Genomic DNA, 21257 nt, shown 5'->3' with positions numbered 1-21257 from the left:
TCTGGGAGCTCCTCACTTCCCTTACGCTGAGGAGCCCAGGGCTGGGCAGAGCGCTCCAGACATGTCCTCGCCAGGGCTGAGGGGCAGGATCACCTCCCTCGACCTGCTGGCAACAGTGTTTCGAATGCAGCCCAGGATACCATTGACCTTTCCCACAAGGGCACACTGCTGGCTCAACCCCTTCAGCGCTTACTCTTTTCGCTATTTCATCCACATACGGACATTCCTGGACATATAGCCATGGTCGTGTCTCCCTCAGGTCCCGCAGGTTCCGCCGCCCAGCAGGAACGTGCACCAGCGACCCACCCAAACCCAGCCAGGGCACCGGGCCCGTCCTGGCAGCCCCTGCTCATGGGCAGCGCCGCGACAGCAGCTCAGCCCCGGGTGGGTTACAGCTCCTGCCGGCACGGGTGACAGCTTCTCCAGCATGGGTGACCGATCCCTGGCACCCGTGACCGCTCCCTGGGATAAGAGATCGCTCGGTGGCATGGGCGGCCTTTCCCCCGGGGGAATGGCCGCTCCCCGGGACAGTGGCCGCTCCCCGGGATTGGCAGCCCCTCTCCCGGGACAGTGGCCGCTCCCCGGGATTGGCAGCCCCTCTCCCGGGACAGTGGCCGCTCCCCGGGGTTGGCAGCCCCTCTCCCGGGACAGTGGCCGCTCCCCGGGGTTGGCAGTCCCTCTCCCGGGACAGTGGCCGCTCCCCGGGATTGGCAGCCCCTCTCCCGGGACAGTGGCCGCTCCCCGGGACTGGCAGCCCCTCTCCCGGGACAGTGGCGGCTCCCCGGGACTGGCAGCCCCTCTCCCGGGACAGTGGCCGCTCCCGGAGCCCGCCCGCGCGGGAGGGGCCGCCCTTCCCCGGCGCAGGCGCCGCAGCGCTCGGCCGCCGCCATGGCCCGCGGGGCGCTGCTCGGCGCCGTGGCCTGTCTGTGCTTCCTGGCCCCGGCGGCCGAGGCCTTCAAGAGGAGGGGACCCAGCGTGACAGCCAAGGTGACTCTCGCCCGCGGCGGGAAGGGTCGGGCCGGGGGATGGCCCGCGGGGGGATGGCCCGCGGCCGTGGCGGCGGTGCCGGGGAGAGCCGGCCGGCCCTGCCCGGCCCCTGCCCGCCCGCTCCCACCGCCGGCCCCGGGCGCTGAGGGCTTGGGACGGGCTTGGCCGAACGCCGGGACTTCGCCGTTTTACTGGGGTTTGTTGGTTGGTTGGTTACTTGGTTTTTAACCCCTTTTGGCATGCCGCCTTTCTGTAGGCGCTGGCACACCGCAGAGTTCGGTTCACACAAAGCCTCGCTCTGGCTTTTAGAAGTGGAAACTTTTAAATTCCTCACCCGTCCAGCGCGGCTGCGGCCTCTGCTGCCGCCAGGGCAGTCTGGGGCTGCTGCTGCTGCCAGGCTGCCCCGAGCCGGGCTCGTCTGTGCCATGGGTTTTATTCTTTTCCCCCTGCCCTCTGTGCTGAAACTCCTGGAGAGGATCCAGCGGAGGGTTGATCAGGGGAGTGAAGCATCTGTCTCGCCGGAAGGCTGGGGGAGCTGGACCCATTGAGCCTGGAGAAGGACCGACTGAGAAAGAAGCCTTATCAATGTCTGTGAGTGTGTGAAGGGAGGGTTCCAAGAGGATGGACCAGGCTCTGCTTGGTGGAGCCAAGCTGATGCGCAGGAAACTCCAGCTGAACACAAGGAAGAACTTCTTTACTGTGCAGGTGACTGTGCACTGGAACAGATTGCCCAGAGAGGCTGTGGAGTCGCCCTCACTGTAGATATTCAAGAACCACCTGGACACAATCCTATGCCCTGGGATGGCCCTGTTGGGCAGGGAGATTGGGCCAGAAGTCTCACTGTGTCCTTTCCACTGTCCCATTCTGTCACTGTGTGAAGCAGTTGGTATTGAGAGCTGTCCCATTGTTGGCCCGGAGGAGGTGAGCGTGGTGCCTCGCTGGGATCCCATCTCTTCCAAAAGAATCTTTGGTGCAGGAGGCGAGATGTTCAGTCCAACTTTGGATAAAGCAGGAATTCCATGTTTCAGCCCCCGAGTGTCTTTCCACCTGCAGTCAGGAGAGAGTGTGTCCATGCTGGGAAAGACACCTACACTCATGAAAGTGTGACTGAGAAGGGCAGGGGCAGAGTTGCTCTCTAGCGTGGCTTTAGCATCCTTGGCCATGGATTGTGCTCTCCTTCATTGCCACTGTTGTCTGCAACTGCTTACAGCTTCATTGCCATGGACTTCTAGACCACAGATTTGATTTTTTTGAGGAGGAGAGGGGAGGGTAAATTTGACCTCCAAATAATCTGGCAATATATTCCCATTCACTTATGCATAAAATACTTTACTTTGTCATTCCTTTTGTCTGGGCTATAATTTTGTGCCCTTTTCTGATTCTTCTGGCACGTTGCATTGCCAATTTTGCATGTCCTAGACAGCTGTAACTTTACAAAACTCATCAAATCACACTAGTTTTCTCTCTTCCACTTTAAGTAGTTTTCTGTAACCTTTCTTCATATAAAAGGTATTCCATGTTGAGCTGTTGAGCATCTGTTTTGCTCGTTTTTCTACATTGTTTTAGGTTGGTTTTATCATTCTGCAACAGAGAAGTCAGAATTACATGCAGCACTCAGAGTGTGAACTCACAGTAGAGATGTAGCTATGCCCATCTCTTTTCTGTATCCACTTAAATTATTTCTAGTATTTGTTTTTCTTCTCTGACCCTCACAAGCCCAATGCCAATCCTTTCACAAAGGTGAAAGGATGATTCCAGATGTATTTTGGCCCCCTTGTTGTGACTCTACACCATATACAGTATTTTTGCTTTTATGAGCTTATTACATTACCTGATCTCTAAGAATCATGAGATCTTGCTTTCAAAGTCAGCTTCAGTTTCCCTGAATAATTAAATGCTCTTGTGCATTTTTTCAATTAGATGTGCACCATCTTGTGTAAATTATATATGAATGTTTTTATGAGAACCAGCCACTCTTACTGGTGTGTTCTTTTTTTATTTCAGTTTTGAAATACTTAACTTCAGATTGTAAATATGATTAAATATTTATACAAATATTAATAAGACTTAAAATGTATAATACTTATTTTCTTTCAGAGTTTTGGTGAAGAATTTGTCCAGATGTTTTTTGAGATTTAAAAATGCTGTATGAACCAGCTCACAAGTGTCTGCATGCTTACTGAATTTCCAGAGAACCTGTGGAAATAAACTCGTGAGAACAAAGCATTTCTATGCAGAAATAGTGTCTAGGGCTATCAGATACTTCTGTACTAAATTTTCTGGCCAGAAATACACAGAGGCACATTTTTAAAAGTACAGGGTTTGCTGCTCAGGCAAGCAGCAGTGCCACGTATGAAGCCTTGTGGTTGTGCCAGGCTGTGTATGATGAACTCGTCTCCTTTTCTGTCCACAAAGTGAGTGATGTTCCTGCTTTCTGGGGTGATTGTTTGGTAGCCTTGGTCTTGTTACTTACATATGCCTATGTATTTTAGGCACTCCTACTAGAACAATATTTCCAGGCAAAATGGAGAGGCAATGGGTTTAGAAAGTGTAGGAAGGCAACTCCCCTTACCTAGATAACCCTGGCTGCACAATTCAGAGAGGTTTGTTTATAAAACTGTTAGAAAGTTAGTGAAAGTGTGCTGCTAATACTTTGGGAGCCACACATCTAAGAAACATGTTATTCAATGCCAAGTGCCAAGGAAATGAATGAGGTGTATCAAAAGGAATTTTATTTCCTTTATAGCGCTTTTATAGTGTTAGCCAAAAGTTCAACAGTCAAAACCACAAGGAAGATCAAGAAATGGTAGAAATGTTTAGTAGGAGAGCGTAAAAGAGGCATTCACATTGGAGAGACTGTGGTCATTTATTATCATTATTGGACTAATTTCTTAGCATTACAGACAAGTAATACTTGGTTGAGTGCCACAAGGAACAGCAAATACCACATCATAGGAATACACATTGCTGTTTCCTAGAAGTTGTAATAGCCTTTATGTAACTTTTTCAGAACTTCAAAATGCCTCATTTCCTGACAGCTGTTCCTATTTTCAGTAATTATTGGAACATTTTTGCACGTAATATGCACTCATAGATTCTGAACTATATTAAAATGTCTTATAATTCATTTGTCTTTTTGAAATTGCTTTTCAGCAACATATACATTGAAGCTTTTGGGCAATCAGCTGAATAATCTGGCCTGGCTATTTCTCTGCTGAGTTTGAATTAATGTTTAGGAAGGCGACTGCTTGCTTGAGCCGTAGGATTTTCTTCCCACAGTCAATTCAATGGAATTTAGGCTTGTACTGATGCCTAGAACAGTGAAGAATTTGAGTGGATAGCAAACTGTCATTTGTGAGGAGTGTCAGTACTATAGTTCCTTGTTATTTTCCCCCCAAATGGGAATAGCATTGTTGTTCTTTCTTACTTTCCTATTTCATTTTTTCCATTCAGCTTTAAAAACTTAGCAGTGTGGGGAAAAAAATCTTCTTGAACACTATTTTCAAACTTGAGATGCAGTAGTTCCACTGAGCCATTGAAAACAGTAAGAATTGAAACATACAGTCACCAGTTCTCAAACAGTTTCCTGCAGAACCTCATTTTGGTGGTTCTGAAAGGATTTCTCTGAAACAGCACCCTTAGGAATTGCAGGATACTAATAATATAGACCAGCCAGAAGTAATTTCTTACCACCTTACTCTTTGAAGAGCTTGGCTGTTTGTTGCATTCACATCTATATCACTTTTGTTCCCTTTACAAAAATATTCAGGTGTTCTTTGATGTGAAGATTGGAGACAAAGACATTGGCAGAATTGTAATTGGATTGTTTGGAAAAGTTGTCCCAAAGACCGTGGAAAATTTCATTGCGTTGGCAACTGGAGAAGTACGTTTGCAGTTTTCTTCCACTGTGTACTCAAGTTTGGCTTGGGAAGGCAACGTTTGTTCAATGCCATTTTAGTTGTGAACTGTGGATTTTCATTCACTGGAGCCTGTGCACAAGTGCTGGCCCCAAGGATGTGCACTAGTGTGTGTCTTCTCAGGTACTTGTTTCACAAGATGTAATTATGAGGTGCTGGCTGTGAGCACCTCAGTCTGTCCCTGCCTTGCAGATCTAGTGTATGGATTACTGTGGTCAGATGCCTGTTAAATAAAGACAATGGCTTTGGTCACATGAATAATACCTTATTTGTGACAGTGCAGTCTAATTGAGTTTACCTGCATCTCATTTTAATGTGTTTCTTATCCCTATATCCCTTGGTGGTATATTCTGTGAAATCTAGCCATTCACAACTTGTGCATTTCCTTACGATTGTACATAGAAATGGATGTTATATTAAAGAATCATTTCATTTTCTTAGAGAGGATATGGATACAAAGGAAGTAAATTTCATCGTGTGATCAAAGACTTCATGATTCAAGGAGGAGACTTTACAGCTGGAGATGGATCAGGAGGTAACATACTTAGTATCTTCCAGGTTCCCTTTTCTTTGTTCAAATGTCTGCTGAAAATATGGGCAAACCAGCATATTCCTTCGTGGTTTCTGCTCAGATAAATGAAAAAACACCAAACCAGCCCACATTCGTTTTAGAGCATCTGATACTTTTCAAAGTATCTTGTAGCCTAAGCTGCAGCTATTTGGATTATCTGATTTATAAGTTTGTGTAGCTCTTCCTTTGTCCTCAATTTTTGCAGATAGCTCTTTTCTGTCTGTGACTTGTCCCCATTCAAGAAGCATGGCTTTGCGTGCTGGGCTGGAGCCACGTGACCAGCTGAGCTGCTCCTACAACTTACCGTCTCCAAAAGATGGATGTCTCCACCTTTCCCCTGCTCTGGCTTTGTGACAGCGCTCCTTCCCTGAGGCACTCACTGATTGCTTGTATAGGTGAACCTATTCAAGTCCTCCAGCAGAAGCCTAATCCGTGATGAAACAGTGAAAGCGCATAGAGGGAAGGCAGGTAGGGAAGGAGGCTGTTCTCTCTGCCCTCAGCTCAGTGTGTTCTGAGGAACCTCTGAAATGTGCTGTGAGAAGGAATTTCATAACAGGGAGAGAGAAAGAAATTAGAAGATGAAGGTCATGCCCTCTCCCCATTTTTCTCTTCCTAAACTTGCTGGTGCTGAGTCCTGGCTGTGTGTATCACTTCTCCCTCCTGAGCCTCCAGAAGAACAGTCCACTCAGGGAAGCAATGTCAGCGCCGCATCTCGCACTGCACTCACTCTGGCTGCAGATTTCTTCTCTTCCTTTTCATGCACATTCTTCACATGCTACGATTTGAACTGTCTGCATGAACTGTTAGTGATTTCCCTGCTGGGATAGAATGGAAAACACATTCCTTTCCCTAGCAGTGAACAATGGGGAAGACCATAATACTGAAGACACAGTTTTAGCATTAAAGGTAGGCAGCATTTATTTGCCTGCTGAGGTTGTTTATTGGGATAGGCATCTGGTGGTGTTGGGAACAGTGTTCCCATTTTTCTAGGTACTGCACAAATAAAGAGTGAGACAGCCTTCTCTTTTCAGAGTGATGGTTTAATCATGACTGATGTGTTTTCCTCTGAACTATTTTAGAAACATCAGAATCTCTGTCATGGCTTGTACACATCCACACCAAGTATTTTAATGTAACTTCATTTGGTCTTCATATGTCTCTAAACATGCCTAAAGCAATTTCTTAGTATAAGGGAAAGGTTTGAATATTGAAATTGTCACAAAACATGGCAGCCTTATTGTTAGTGGCCATAAGTATGTTAACATAAGTATGTTAGTGGCCAACAGGATGAAGTATACTGTTGTTCAGTGGTGTCTGTAAACCAGACCTTTGAAGGTATTTAGCTTGCTTAAATACAAAGGATAAAGCATCTTTAGCTTTAACTATTCTCTACTTACATCTGGTGGTTTGGCTTACCTTTACACACAAAATGATTTTAGTTATGGAGTTGCTGATGGTTGAACAGTCATGCTGCTGTGTTTACTCAAACAATGAATCCTCAGGTCCTGAATTCCTTCTTTGGTTTTCCCCATTTTTGAACAAAAGGGATTTTGTTGGTTTGTTTTTTTTTTTTTTTTTCCAGTTTGCTTTCTTTTTTTTTTTTTTTTTGGTCATAGGAAGAAGCATCTATGGAGAAAGGTTTCCTGATGAGAACTTCAAGCTCAAACACTATGGAATTGGATGGGTTAGCATGGCTAATTCTGGCCCAGACACCAATGGATCCCAATTCTTCATCAGTGTGACAAAGCCTTCCTGGTTAGATGGAAAACATGTAGTATTTGGCAAAGTCCTTGATGGAATGGTAAGTTTAAAGAAGTGGTTGATCCAGACAAATTGTGTCCCATTGTATCCCTATTAGCATGGCTCAGAAACAGTATTCACCTAATATGTACACCGTAGAAATGATTGTGAAGAGCTCCAGCTGGACAATTTAGAATTGAAATAGCAGAAATGGAAATCTATACAATGCTTTTGGCTTTCACAGCCCTGATTTCAGACTGCTAATCACTGAAATACAGACTGACACTTTTACAGATTACAAATGAGAAAGTTCAGCTCCTCCTTTGAGTAACACTGTTACCCATAAATTAATTCTTGTTCTACAGGCTAAAATCTGATTTTGTAGTGCATGCTAGTTATGTGTAACATTTCACTGTTAAGGGTTTTTAGAAGCATGTGAATGTACAGCATGTCAACACATACTGGTGAGAGGCCCAGTAGAACTTTAAGCTAAAAAATTATATTTTCAAGTGATTATACTTTTATTAGTCTGGTTTTCCTTAAAATTATTCCTTTTTTAATCTGTGTTTTGAAATTATTGGGAAAAGCATAAGCTGCTGGATGGACTTTGAGGAGTTTGAAAACTTCATAAGCATACTTGCTTTTCCTACACACCTAGTGAATTCCATTTTCATGATCTACAGTAGTAGTTGTGAATTTTTGAGAAGATAGTTTAAGTTTCAGTTTAGTCAGATTAATGGACTAATAGATAGAATAGAAAAATAGAATATTAATAGAAAAATAATATGCTTGCCTTTTCTGATCTCTGGATTCACTTTCTGCTCATAGACCACAGATAGAATCCTGTGTGTGCCAGCTTAATCAGCTGAATGTACATTTTCAGTTGCCCCTTCAAAATGTTTTTGTTGGCCGAAGGATTTTCTAGGATGGCAAACATCCTTCCCTGTGCTTCTGTCAACTGTGTGTGACTTACAGAGTGGCACAGCTGCTAATGGGGAAAAAATGGATGTGGGAAGTTGACAGGGTAAAGGTCTTTGTTCACAAGCTGGCTAATAAGCAGTGGTGTTAGATGCCCCTCATTGTTTCTGTGGCACCAGACTTCAGCCACAGGAGCTTCTTTGGCTAAACTGAACCCTTGTGTTTGTTCTTTTTTTGTTTGACAGTCTGTGGTGCACTCGATAGAACTCCAGCAGACAGATGAACACGATCGGCCCCTTCAAGACTGTGTGATTGTGAACAGTGGCAAAATAGCTGTAAAGGAACCATTTGTAGTTGAAGTGGATGACTGGTGAGACCAATAGTCAGAATGAAAAGTAAAAATCACTTTTCTTTAAATGCTAGTTTTTGACCGATCTCAGCAATCCACTGAGTTTTCTCCTCAAAACATATGAAATTATATTTAGGCAATACTTGTCATTTGCCAAATACAGAAAAGATATGATTATTTCTATAATTGTTGGAGCTGCCACTCCTTGAAACTCAAGACATATCCCACCAAACTCTAGATCTTGCAGAAAAAGTCTTTAATGAAAAATTATAGCAGTAATTCTATTTTTTCAAGGTTTAAAATATGATAATTGTGTTCTGTTTGGAAATTTTAGTAATCTTTGCTTTTCTCTTTTTAACCAAAAATACTTACTGTAACACTACCAGCATTTTTAAAAGCTTAAAAAAAGGTAAAATATAGATGTGTTTTGAATAAATAAACTTTGGTTTCAAATAAATATTTGAGAACTTTTTTTACTCCACCCCCAAAGTCTTTTTTCTCACCTCAACTGTTATGAAGGGTTTTGCATTTCAGGAGATAAGTTTGTAAGGATAGAGCAGAGATGGTAAATTTTCCTAATCTTAACATGTTAGATAAAGTACCATTCAGAGAGCCACTGTATTCAGATACCATTCTGTGATCAAGAACAAGCAGCTTTTCTGTCTGTTATTAGATAAGATAATCAGTTAGAAACTGATTAAAACAAGAATCCTTGTTTTACAGCATGGTGGATTTTGTAATACCTAACTAATGTTGCTTACCATAAAGCTCAAATAGTTTTTCTTTAAGTTTTGCTCTAAGTTTGAGAATTTAAGGTTCATTTTTTCGTGATGCTTTGTAAAAATATCTTAAGCTGACAACTGGTAGCTTTCAGAGAAGGTTAGTGCAGGGTAGCACTTAGAAGACACCTGTGTTAAGTTCTGACAGAACTCCATAGGACAGATAGGTGGATTTTTTCCTTTTGAGTTGACTGTTTTAGGACTCAAGACAGAAGAGGTAATGCCAGGATCTGATGAAGAAATCACCAACCAGCAGGCAGCACACTACTCCTCTTTGTAGTAACTGTTTCCCTGAAGGGTGTCCTGGAGCCCATGTGAGGTATCCAGAGCTGAAGTGATCCAGGGTGGAATAAGCTGCTGCAGCACAGAGTTGTACGTACCTATTGGCATTCCACTCACAAGGAAACAGGAAAAAATTGAGGGCAGGGATTTACCCCAGGTTGTCCTGACATGTCATTTGCAGTTAGAGGATACTCCTCCTAGTTCATCCACAGCTCTGGGGCTCTCCTGATGGTAAATACTAATGCTTCTTTTCAGAGACCCGTGAAAGAATTACGGTTCTCTGCAAATAGAACTGGAGGATAACTTAGCAAGGGCATCTCAGTTTGCCTACTGCTAGGCAGTCAGATTTCCATTTTATCTCTGATCACTTTTCTTTCTATTAGCTGTTAAAGTAAAATTCTCTGAAAAGCAGCTCTGGTTAGCAAGCAGGAGTGAGAATGTCTCAGACTGCTTTGCCCAGCCAGCTTTCTGCTGCTAGCTGAAAGTTTTCCTGGAGGCTGAGCCTACAGACCTCATAAAGTCATGCCACCTGAAAAAGTGCTGCAGTCACAGGCCTACCTTTCTTCCAATTCTGAGTTTTCCGCTCTCCCCAAATGGCTTCCAAACACAATTAGTAGTTAGAGCAGGCAACCCACTTGTCTCCAGGATCAGACGAATGTTTGTGCCCAGCTTTGCCATTGCTGCTTCTGTGTAACACTCCCTTCTGCTGATGGGTCCAGTGACTTACTCTGTGTTCCATTACCTTGACTTTTTTTTCACCAAGACATAGTTTTGTAAGGCTACATGTTGAGCTAAACTAAGAGCTAAGAGCTTTAAATGAGCAGACACAGGTATTTTCTCACACTTCATTGGGAGACAGACATCTGTGAGACCATATCACATTACAGAATTTCACAAAAATTTCAATAGAAAAGCACAAAAAAACACACTGAAGTGGTACATTCATGTCCTAGTTATTTATTTTGTAATGTCCAGTAGCACACATACAAGTTTCCAGTTAAATCTGAACATACACATATATCTATCGGTTTTAGTTTGATCATAATCTTAATAATATTCTTGCTTTAGTTTACCACAGATTTGTATGTTCTGTGACTTACAAATTGTTAATACATGGAATACAGTCAGCAAATTGATGTGGAGGGTAAACAAACACACAGGTTAGATGTCATAAATGAATGGAGATGTGCAAAACCCACATAAAAGCTCCTGGTAAGTAAAATAATTTCAACTGAAATCTATAAAAAATTTCCTCAGAGAGTACTGTGTTTCAGAATGTTTCCAATTCTGCACATTCACTCTTCCGCACTTTAATCCATCCAGTGCCAGCAATGGATAATGTGCTGGGAAAAATTCTGGTGCAAAATGGTTTAGTGTTTGCTTTAATAGAAATTATAGAAATAATTAGTAAAACTTTTCTCTTCAAAGGTTAGCATAATTCAGTGTATGACTTAGAACATTTAGTGTTAAATACAGCATGTTAATATATAGAAGGTATAAATAACTTCAATACTGTTGTTTCCATATATTTTTTAAAAGCAGCAATTGTAATGACAGTTAATTTTTTTTTAAAGACATAATGCTTGAACTTAATCTGAGGTTGGGCCTCTTGCTTCTGAGAATAATTTTCACATCGCAGAATTTTATTCCTGTTAATTCTATTAACCATGAGTCAGAGACTTGCTTCAGCTTCTTCTTGCCTTGTATTGCTTCTACCTGGGCAGTAAATGAGGATAAAATATTCCGTGTAGAATGCCATCTATAACTACGTTTGGAAAGTCATCTGAAAAAAGAAGGGGAAAAAAAAGAAACTTCCTTATCCATGTCAGTACAATATAAGTGTTTTTGTGAAACTTAACTAGGTAAGGCCTTATTTACTTTGGGTTTCTGCATCACTCAACTGTTTATCCATGTTGGGGATGTGCTATTAGTAATGCTGTTTCAGCACTAAAACCACTTCAGGGTAGCACTGGGCATTGCATGAATGTGCTGCCAGATTTGTAGCTTATTGATTTAAAGGGATGTTCTAATACTTAATGCTGCTAGGCTCCAGCTCTTTATCTGAATCTTTTCTCACAAGGAAGATGGATTACACTGGCAATTCAGTTTCTAACAAAATCTCAATATACTTGAAGAAATTTCAAGATTACTACTGGGAATACTTCAAAGCTGTTTTTTGTATTGTGGTTTACAGCAGTGTTTAGACTGAGAAGACTTGAGGATGGCTGTACAAAGATGAGTATTTGAGGCAAGAAATTTTCAGGTTGTCCAATCCATGTAAAATGTCATGTGTTACAAAATGTCATCTTACAGTACTTGAAGAAAAAAATTCCTACTACTTTGTTGTCATGATGCAGAAGAAACTGCCAGTTAATTTTCATGTTCCATTTGGAATGAAAGAATTGCCTGATAGAACACAGTAGCAGATCCATGTACATGGACGTATACTGTTGAATTGAAAAAAAATTTTGAAATGCACCAACATCTGAGGTTTTAATGAAGGGTGTATATAAATCACCAGGCATTAAAAATAAGAATTTCTGATCACATCTTACAACCTTAAAATTGTTTGTATACTAGAGATGGAATTCCTGCTAAGAACAGACTGTTTCTGATGTGAAACTTTATACACTAATCAAACTTTCAGCTATGAGCTACAGAATATTCACAAGGGGGAGATACAATTTTTATAAAAATAATTAGTACTTGATGAATTAGATCACTTAATGTGGGTGGGGAGTAGGGTTTGCCCTAATTATTTACATAATTAATTTTGTAAATAAAAATATTGAGCAAAAGTAGACTTGGACCCTATAAATACAATCCTTATTGTCTTAAATGTGTTATTTCATTGTTATTATGAAGTGATTTCAGAATATTACAGATTTTATGAACAGAGATAATTAGGATGTTTGCATGAACTGTAACCTCCACTGTAAACAATATATGCATAATCCTACCCAGCTTCTCATAGTAAGTCATAATTATAAATGACTTGCTAATATTTTGAAAGAAATAATGTTTCCTCAAATCCTGTAAACTCATCTGTCCCAAATTACCCTGATAGAATATCCCTATGCAGTTGTTTTTAATGTTACCAAAAATATACTTGTAAACGTGATCTGATACTTTCTTTCTAGATTAAATGATGCAGTCACAGAAAATAGTTTTTATTGGTTCTTCTGTAACAGACACTATATATAGGACAATAAGGACCGATTTTCAAAATTATACAACCTCACAACATCAGATTTAATGTGTGCCTTTTCTGCTTAAAAATATCAAGCATATAAATTTAAGCTAAATACAACTAAAATATATGTATGTAACTCAAATATAAACACAACAAAGGACATTCTTGCAGATCTTTGTGATATTTGTATGGCTTAAAGAATCATCAGAACAATTTTCAAACAAGTGACAGTAAATCTAAAATCTCATTTTTTTAGCTTGCAAGGTGTCATCTCCAATTTAGAGCATATTAGGTTTTTCTTGAGAGCATTATTCCCCCTCCCCATACTGTTAAACAAAAACATGTGCACTTGCACTTGGGCACTCAGACTGTTAAATATATCATGAAAAAGAGAATCTGAAAATCAATGAGGTTTGTAACTGTGGATCTTATTTCTGTAAAAACTGTCTTGCAACTGAACAGTGCTTAACGCCCAGTCACTGAATAATGGCAAGATTCTATTTTATAAAGGCAAGTAACAGTACAATGACAGGTTAAAAATGTTCTTTGAGTATTGTATTCCAGAAATAATTATTTTGTTTGAAGTTCACACTATTTCATATTTACTGAAGTGTGTTAACAAAGGTATTCCTGTATCCAGGAAAAACTTCTGAATGGAATTCACCTTCTTCAAAGAAAACATACAACAGTTACTTGTTAATGGACACTTACTTTTGGTTATAGGTTGAACAAACTTGGCTGTTTTTACAAAGGAATCAGAGTCTATCAAAGTAAGAATTGATCTGAGAGGGAAAATTTTAGAAAGCTCATCTATATTTTCTCTGTGCTGCAAACTAAAAACAAAGAAGAAGAATTAAAGGCAACGATAGTTGTGTAAAAACTAGTGTAAAAACTTCGTTTCTTTCTAACTGGACTTGAGCCAAGGACTTGAGTTTCTTCTTCTTTGTTAAACCACAACTCACATTCTACTTTGTGTTTTAATTAACTAAGTTATAGAATGACTTGCAGTGAATTTGATGTTCTAGAGTTTTCAAATACAAAGAATATTCACCTGCCATATAAAATTATAAATACTGGGGACCAAGGCCAGAAAATGTCTTGGCAAAAGTCTGAAATGTCCCTTGTCACTAATGAGGCCTACTCAGTATTTAAACATATTACTCATTAGAAGAGACCTTTATCTTAGTGCTTTTTTGCCTTACTTAAAAGAACAGTTACAAAATTAATTGGAAAATTCCTAATGGATTTCACAAAAAGGAAACTTAGCCTACTCAGAGTATACATTATGGAAGGGAGGTAAATGCCATCACAGAACTGCAGAATCTTCAAGTCTTACAGCAAAATCTTACATGTGGGCTGGAAATACTAAGCACCATTTCAATTTTTTGGGATAACTGTGTATGAAATCCATTTTCTCTCTTCAGAATGGTGTGGACTTACATAATGTTAATGATTTACACCAGCCTCTTGAGGTATCAAGTGTACAATTAGGAGAAGCATTAGACACTAAGATTAAGACATGCAATGTGGCTCATTGTAAATATTAGTATAGGCAGCATCTGTACCAGATTTTAAACAGAGGTTACTCTGTGGGTGATTCTTCATTACTGTTGTCACTTGGGTCAGACATGACCCTGTGCAGTGACCCCCTCCCCTTACTGTGCTTTGGTTCATCGATTTTGTGATTTGCACTTCAGCCTCAAATGAACATTCAGTCTGTGAGATCAGACTAGTGCTAAGTCAAAGTAAAAGCTAAACAACCTTGTAATGTGTCTTCTGATGTGGACTTGTATCACTGGACCTCTGTTGTCTGTGTTTCACTCTAGTTATGTGTTGGAGTTCAGCAAGACTTCATAGGGTTAAGAGTGTTTGGCCCCACTGCTAGCTAGCGTGGACATTGCCTGCAAGAGAGACTGCTTAACCCTCCCAAAATACATGAGCTTGTCCCTATGGTTTTGATAAACAGCTTGAAAAAACAAGAGAACCATAGAATAGCTGCAGCTGGGAGATTACTGGAGGTGATCTGATCCAAACCCCTGTTTAAGCAGGAGCACCTGCAGGCAGTCACCCAGGACATGGCCAGGCAGCTTCTGAGTGTCTGCAGGAGTGGAGACCCAACACCACTCTGGGCATTCTGTGTCCAGGCTTGGGAAAATGTTCCTTGTGTTCTCGTCCTGTCACTGGCAGCACTGAAAAGAGATTGGCTTTGTCTTCCTTTAACCCTCTCCTCAAGCATTTATACACATATTGAGAAAATCTCAAGGAAGTACACTCTATTGTCTAGGAAAAGCAAAAAGTGTCCTTTCCTAAATTTATTCTTAAAAATGTAATGAATTTCAAGGCAGTCTGAGAATCTGATTTGTACATGGTATTTTGTAAAATGAAACAAAATGCCACATTCAAAAAAGAATCTATGCAGCTCAGGAAGAAAATTCTTTTCTGAACGGGTATTACATTTTTAAATAAAATATTTAGTAGAAACAACAAGTTCAAACAAGTAAAAGCCAAGAGAAACACACCCTAATAATGGTACTTTTTTCCCTGCACACATTTAATTTAAGACACGGTAAATTCTCTGAATTATTAATTCAAAGAAATTTTTATATTAAAAAAGTGTTTTTTAACAATTTGAAACACTCTTTTGTACCATGTAAGTCTAATGTAAATGTCCTGTGAAATACATCACACTTAAAGTACACTTTTTTCCCCCATGAAGAGCTCCAGAGGTTATAAATGGTAAGAAATAATAATAATCCAAATGGAAATACAAACATGCTTGCAGTAGATCGACTGCAAGTAGGTCAGTGTTTAGGGAAAAAGCACTTACAAAGGACTGGGCCTTCAAGTTCAAATCCTTCAGGCAAAACAGCCAAAGGGTCAACAATAAGAAAAGAAAAGCAGTGTTCTTCATCTTTTGATTTGAATTCTCAGTAGGATTGCCTGAGAGAACAACTAGGGGAGAAAATTCCACCCTTTTACACATCACCCACCTCGCTCAGTATTTTAATGGTTTCTTATACAAGAACTATCGTTTTATTGGCAGGGTATTAGATTTTGGACCAGTGTCATTTGACTAGTATTAATAATAATAATGTGGTTTATGCAGTGCAGGGTCAGATCAGTAAAGTGCTGTTAACAGATGACAGGTTTGATTACCGTTGGCTTTAGGCAAGACATATGGATCCCTTAGGAACAGCAGCACAGGCTGGTGGGACAGTTTGCTGGAAAGGTCAAGAACAGGGATGTCAGTATCAAGGGACAGCAAACAGACTACTCCACAAACTAGCTTTGATAAAGTGAGGTGGTCAAGCTGCCAGGAGCCGTGCAGCGCGGTTCGCACGCCCGCGCTGCCCAGAAGGGCAGGCTCCAGCTCAGGAAGCAAAGCTTGCTGCTCCTCAGCCTTACAGCCAAACCCTCAACGTCAAGCTGGAGTGAGGGGGCTGCATCCAGCCTGCAGCTGGCTCAGCTGGCTCTGAGACCCCCTGATTCTGCTCTGCTCCTTGGCACGTGGTGTCATGTGGGCTACAAGACCATCTACAACCAGGCTCTATGTCTAGAGGCTCTTCAGGCCAGCAAGCTGTCACACCATATTCCTGCAGCCCCAAAAGCAGTTGCTGTACCCATCACCCATGGAGATAAGTCCCTGGAAGCCCCCCCAGGCCTGACTCCCACCCCTGGCCAAGGCATGGACAGCCTCCCCCTGCCCTCTCCACTGTGCTCTCTACATAAACATTCCAAATAGTGCAACCAGATGCAGATGAAGCTCTATCAAATGCACAGGGAAGAACCCAGACCTCTGATTTCTTCTGCTAAATATTCTTGCTACAAGAAACACATTCCCAGATATATTCCAGAGCTGGCAGTATTCTGTCAGTTTTGCGAGGAATTTCTCAACACTAGCATAAGGATGTTCAAGCCACACTAAAAATGGACAGATATAGCACAGGTGATGGTAATAGTTACCAAATACATCTAATTTTAATGCTAAACTACTTCTAATTTGTTAACTGCAATGAACAACCTATTTTAAGTAGTTTATTAATCGGGTGCCTTATAAAGAGTAGAAATCAAGCTCACCTTGATTCTTCAGATTCTGTTTCATCAAAAGAGCTGCAAGTAAAGCGAGAGGAAGCTTTGGTTACAAAAAATTTACTTTTACAATTAAAACCCCCAAATCCTTTAAGAATTACCAAAGGGAGCAATCTTCTTGTGGTCAGTGTCCACATAACACCACATAAGGAAATATACGTGGGAGATTGTATCATTTTATAACTACCACTATGTGAAAATGACAGCATCCATTTTATTGCAACAGATTATTTTCCATCTATCTATCCATCTATCTATTTATCTTAGTGTTGGGGTACCATTCCACTGAGGATACTGCTGATGTCATTGACTGCAAGTGAAAACTACAAGCCTGATAGCTTCTGAATCACTCTGGACACGGCCCTGGGCCATAGACACCTCCAAGTCTAAAAGAAGAGGGCCTCAAAAATAGATTCAGGTAAACTTGGCTTCTCACCACTGCGGATCCAAACAGGCTGCCCCAAAGTGGAAAAGGTAGTTTTCTGGGAAGCATGTACTGCTAATGTTTCTGCATTATCAACCCCATCCTCTTACACAGCAAAAATTCTATCTACAAAGCTCACAGCTGCAGATGATAACAGAGCTTCCAGTTACACTGGTTTGGGCATTTCTATAGTTGGTACACTCATCACACTAAGATTCTCTTCCACCATTGTAGTTAGGAACCCTTCCCAGGTGATGGGCAATTGGGTCACTGGGGTAATGTCATCAGAAAGGTTAAAGAACCTAATTTGAACACACAGATCATAAAATGATAATGGAATGAGCTTCTATTTTGTGCAGAAACTATGATCATAAAACAGATGCAAAGGCTTTCTATGCAATTTTAGTTAGTGCTTATGAATATCTTATATTTTAGTAGATACTTCATGATCTACAAGAAAGTCGTATTTTTCTCATCTAAGCTCTCCTTTGCTTTCCAAGAATATTAAACTAAACTTCCCTTCAGTCTTTGAACTTGCTGGATTTATTTTACAACCTTTTGGGGATATATAAACATACTTAACATGAACCTAATGCCCATTTATTTTACAGTGTTAGAGTTGGCAGTAAGACCATTTTAAGTCAATGGAATTGCATCAGCACTGAGTGGATATGGACCTTTTGGCCTCCATATATTTTTTAGTAAAGGAGAGCTTACCCACAGCTTTCTGCTTTTGGCAAGGTAGGTACATGACGAACATTCAGAAAATCGAGAAATATCTTAGGGAGCTCTTCATTTTCTAAAATGACTGTCTGTTAAAAAAAAAAGGCATAATAGAAACCCACATTTTAAAAATATTTTAGATACTGTGCAGTTCCATTCAAACTACTAAAACATTTCCCTCTTTCAATACTTTCCAATTCTCCATTTTTTACACCTATTTTGGAATGCTTAATTTTGATAGGAAAATCACAGTTCTTGATAAATCACTTAGAAATACATTCAGCTTATGCTTCTACATTATTTTCACCCGCCATCACTGGTGCCAACCTATATACCTCTCAAGCAGAGATGTCTGATTCTAGAACTAAGTTACTGGCACGCTCATCTGTGAATAAAATACAGTTTATTTAAAAGATAAAATTAAACAGACTCAGCTCAGTGCTTTCATGTTCACCTCAGAGAAGACTACCATCTGGCTTATAAGCAGAAGTTGTCTTCACTTTGTGCAGTTTTATGAATGCATATCTTGGTAAATGACAACAAGGGAAACTCCTTGCTAGGCTTGACAGGTCAGCTTACAACATACTCCATGTATCTGCGCTATGGCTCCAAATGACAAAGCTCTGACCATGCAGCTGCTGGCCAGACTTGCCACATTCTTCCAAAACTGTGGTCACATAATGGCCAGATTACATCCTCTCTGTGTTTTTGTTTGATGAGATGATTTACAGTTTTCACAAGGCAAAGAAAAACAGTTCATAAATTCAACCGATGTCTCATCTAAAAGATTAAATCCCTATCTCTTTACTGTTCATACTGACGTACGTTCTGAAAACGTGTACTTCACAAGAAAAAGGAAGCCATAATCTTTCTTAAAGACATTTTCTTCACAAGTGCCTGATCTTAAGTGAATGTATGTACAGAAGAAACTTCACTGGACTTAAAATTAAATTGACTCGTAGCAGCAACGCTTTTCGTGTTCATCCTGTTCACTTTCCCATCCTATGATAGAAGAAATAAATATAGAGAAAAAACAAGTCTAGTGATGGAAAGACATTACTCTTACATTCAGGAGGTAACTTACTCCTACATGTGCATTCTTTTACATTACAAAATCACAAGGGAGAAACAATGGTATATAGAGGATAGCAGGATCACAAAAACAACAAACAAACAACAACAGCACACAAAAAAAAGCACAAAACAAAAAACCAGCAAACAACAACAACAACAACAAAAAAAAACCCACTAAAAAAACCACATACCAAACCCAAAACATTGGGAGAGATATCTAGAAGTCATCTAGATTTTATTGCAGGTTTTATAGCAAATGGTTTGGTTATTTGTTTGAGGAAAACCTGCTTAATGTTGAAATTAAGTAAGATATGAATGTACTTAAAAAAGCATTTAAAACCAAAGATATTTGAGAACTGGATCTTTTTTTTATGTTACATCTACAAGCATGAATTCAGAAGTAGCACTTTCTCAACAGCTGAGGCCATCACTAAAATGTTTGAAAAAAAAGAACAGGGAAAATGCAACTTTTGAACTTTTCTGCTCTAGATTTTAAGGGATATAACAAAGGAGGTCTAAGATGTTGGTAAGTGTTAAGCCTTTCAGTTCACCTCTATATGAAGAGGCTGCATTAAAAAATGCCACTTTGTTTGCATTCTGCAAAATCAGCACTCTGCTGCTGCAAAATTTATCCTGTTCTGCATTCAGGTTATGCACAAAAGAAAGGTGTGGAGGTGGATGCATATTCAGAGGGTATGTGAATTGCATAGAAATTACTAGCTCAAATAAAACCATCTTGCTAATTACATGCAGTGAGGAACTGCAAAAAGTTGTATAAAGATGTTTAAGGGCATCCAGTGCTTATATGCAACTTCATACTTACAATTCTTGACAGCTTTTTCTAAAAGCTGAGCTGCCTTCTGAGGCTGGTGAATGGAGTAGGGAAGAACAAAAGTAGGGAAGAACATTTTATAAAAGGAAAACTGACAGCTCTTACAAGCCTATTTGCTTCTACTTTCACTCACTTAAGAATATTATCGCATTTTATTTTTTTCCCCCACAACACGTATGAAGTCAACCCAAGCCTGCTAATCCTGGTCTGACCAAATACTTTTCACAAAAAGATGTAAGCAAATAGTATCCATTTTAGTGTGTTAAACCATACAGTTTGTAAGATGTCAATAACTCTGCTTTGGTAATCACTAAACTTGAAAATGTAGAATTTGCAGAGAAGCAAAGGCACATTTTGTACACCATTTGTACATCACCTCTGCTGATTGGAAATTTTGTCCTTTCCAGAATTTTATGAAAGAAGGAATGACTGCATTGACCAAAAGAGGATTTTTCAACTGATGTAATGTAATGTGACATGGATTTTCAAGCATTAAAAAGATGAAGTTTACAAATTAACTATAATAATAGGGGTCAAATTATCTTTTGGCTTGACTTCATTAGCTTGGATTCAACAAGAGGCAAGGACATAATATTGCCATTTAAAATACATGGTGGAAACCAAAGGACAGGAGAAAAAAAAGTCTGATAAGAACAACAACAAAACTAAACCAAAGAAAAAACAACAAAAAACCACACAAAACCCCAAACCAACAAACCAACCAACCAACCAACACTGAAACAAAACTTCCCACAAGCACCAACCAGCAACAATGGATTAGGTGTGTCTGCCTAAACATAATCTTGGGTCTTGTGGTGACCCAAAGTGGATCTAGAAAAAAAAATCTAAGCATTCTCAGCTTCCTATTTAAGTTAAAAAAAATAAACTACTCTTAAATCAGAAATGTTATTATAATTGGCATAATTTACCCGGAACAACCCCTAACACAACAGACTTTTTATGTCTGTCTGAAAACTTGTAAGAAATCCATATTTTGCAAACCTGATGATCTTTAAATGATAGGTGTGCAGAAAAGGAACCAGCAGGTAAAGTTTCTCAACTACCTATAATTTGTGATGTAATAAGCTGAACTGCAGCATTTGTTCAAGTGAGTATATGACACTGGCTTGTAAGCATGACTAGCTACCTTGTTTGCTCTGTCATCAGAAACTGAAGATAAATATTTTCACAGAAATAAAAACTTACACATAGTTTCTTTGTAACATGAATTTTTGTTGCAACCAAATTATGTCAAAATCATAGCAATGAATTTTAAATATGGGTTCCAGTGTGACAAGTAGGCTAATTTAAGAAAAAAAACCCCAGGACATTTCCTTCCTAAAGTAAATAAAACCCTCTCTTCCCCCCAACTAAACCAG

The 21257-nt window shown here is 40.0% G+C and overlaps 2 protein-coding genes across 4 annotated transcripts in view; one reads left to right on the top strand and one right to left on the bottom strand.

Moving 5' to 3' along the window:
* The window catches only part of SNX24 (sorting nexin 24), a 121288-nt gene that overhangs the window by 25317 nt on the left and 74714 nt on the right, over positions 1-21257 (bottom strand). For 2 of the 3 annotated variants that reach the window (XM_079331608.1, XM_079331606.1), the window contains exons 4-7: positions 17967-18061; positions 16814-16846; positions 15893-15957; positions 10481-11326 (exon numbers count right to left, since the gene is read on the bottom strand). In XM_079331608.1, the coding sequence (XP_079187734.1) occupies positions 11256-11326; positions 15893-15957; positions 16814-16846; positions 17967-18061 (264 nt within the window). In that variant the 3' untranslated portion in view covers positions 10481-11255. Of the gene's footprint in view, positions 1-10480; positions 11327-15892; positions 15958-16813; positions 16847-17966; positions 18062-21257 lie in introns of those variants that run through there. The other variant, XM_079331607.1, reaches the window with a different exon arrangement.
* Positions 851-8937, top strand: PPIC (peptidylprolyl isomerase C). Its single transcript, XM_079331605.1, has 5 exons — positions 851-987; positions 4757-4870; positions 5346-5439; positions 7092-7276; positions 8379-8937. Exons 1-5 carry the CDS (start codon positions 889-891, stop codon positions 8505-8507), a joined length of 621 nt encoding a protein of 206 aa, XP_079187731.1. The 5' UTR covers positions 851-888; the 3' UTR covers positions 8508-8937.

Source organism: Erithacus rubecula (assembly GCF_903797595.1).
Source record: "Erithacus rubecula genome assembly, contig: SUPER_Z_unloc_5, whole genome shotgun sequence".
NCBI classification, from domain to species: domain Eukaryota; kingdom Metazoa; phylum Chordata; class Aves; order Passeriformes; family Muscicapidae; genus Erithacus; species Erithacus rubecula.
This window is presented reverse-complemented; position numbering and strand designations above follow the sequence as displayed.

What these genes read in the sequence shown, in the direction of transcription:
- PPIC (XM_079331605.1), top strand. Translation starts at nt 889, where the DNA reads ATGGCCCGCGGGGCGCTGCTCGGCGCCGTGGCCTGTCTGTGCTTCCTG. An exon ending in TTGCGTTGGCAACTGGAGAA is followed by an intron (nt 4,871 to 5,345) that starts GTACGTTTGCAG and finishes TCATTTTCTTAG; the next exon opens with AGAGGATATGGATACAAAGG. An exon ending in AGCTGGAGATGGATCAGGAG is followed by an intron (nt 5,440 to 7,091) that starts GTAACATACTTA and finishes TTTTGGTCATAG; the next exon opens with GAAGAAGCATCTATGGAGAA.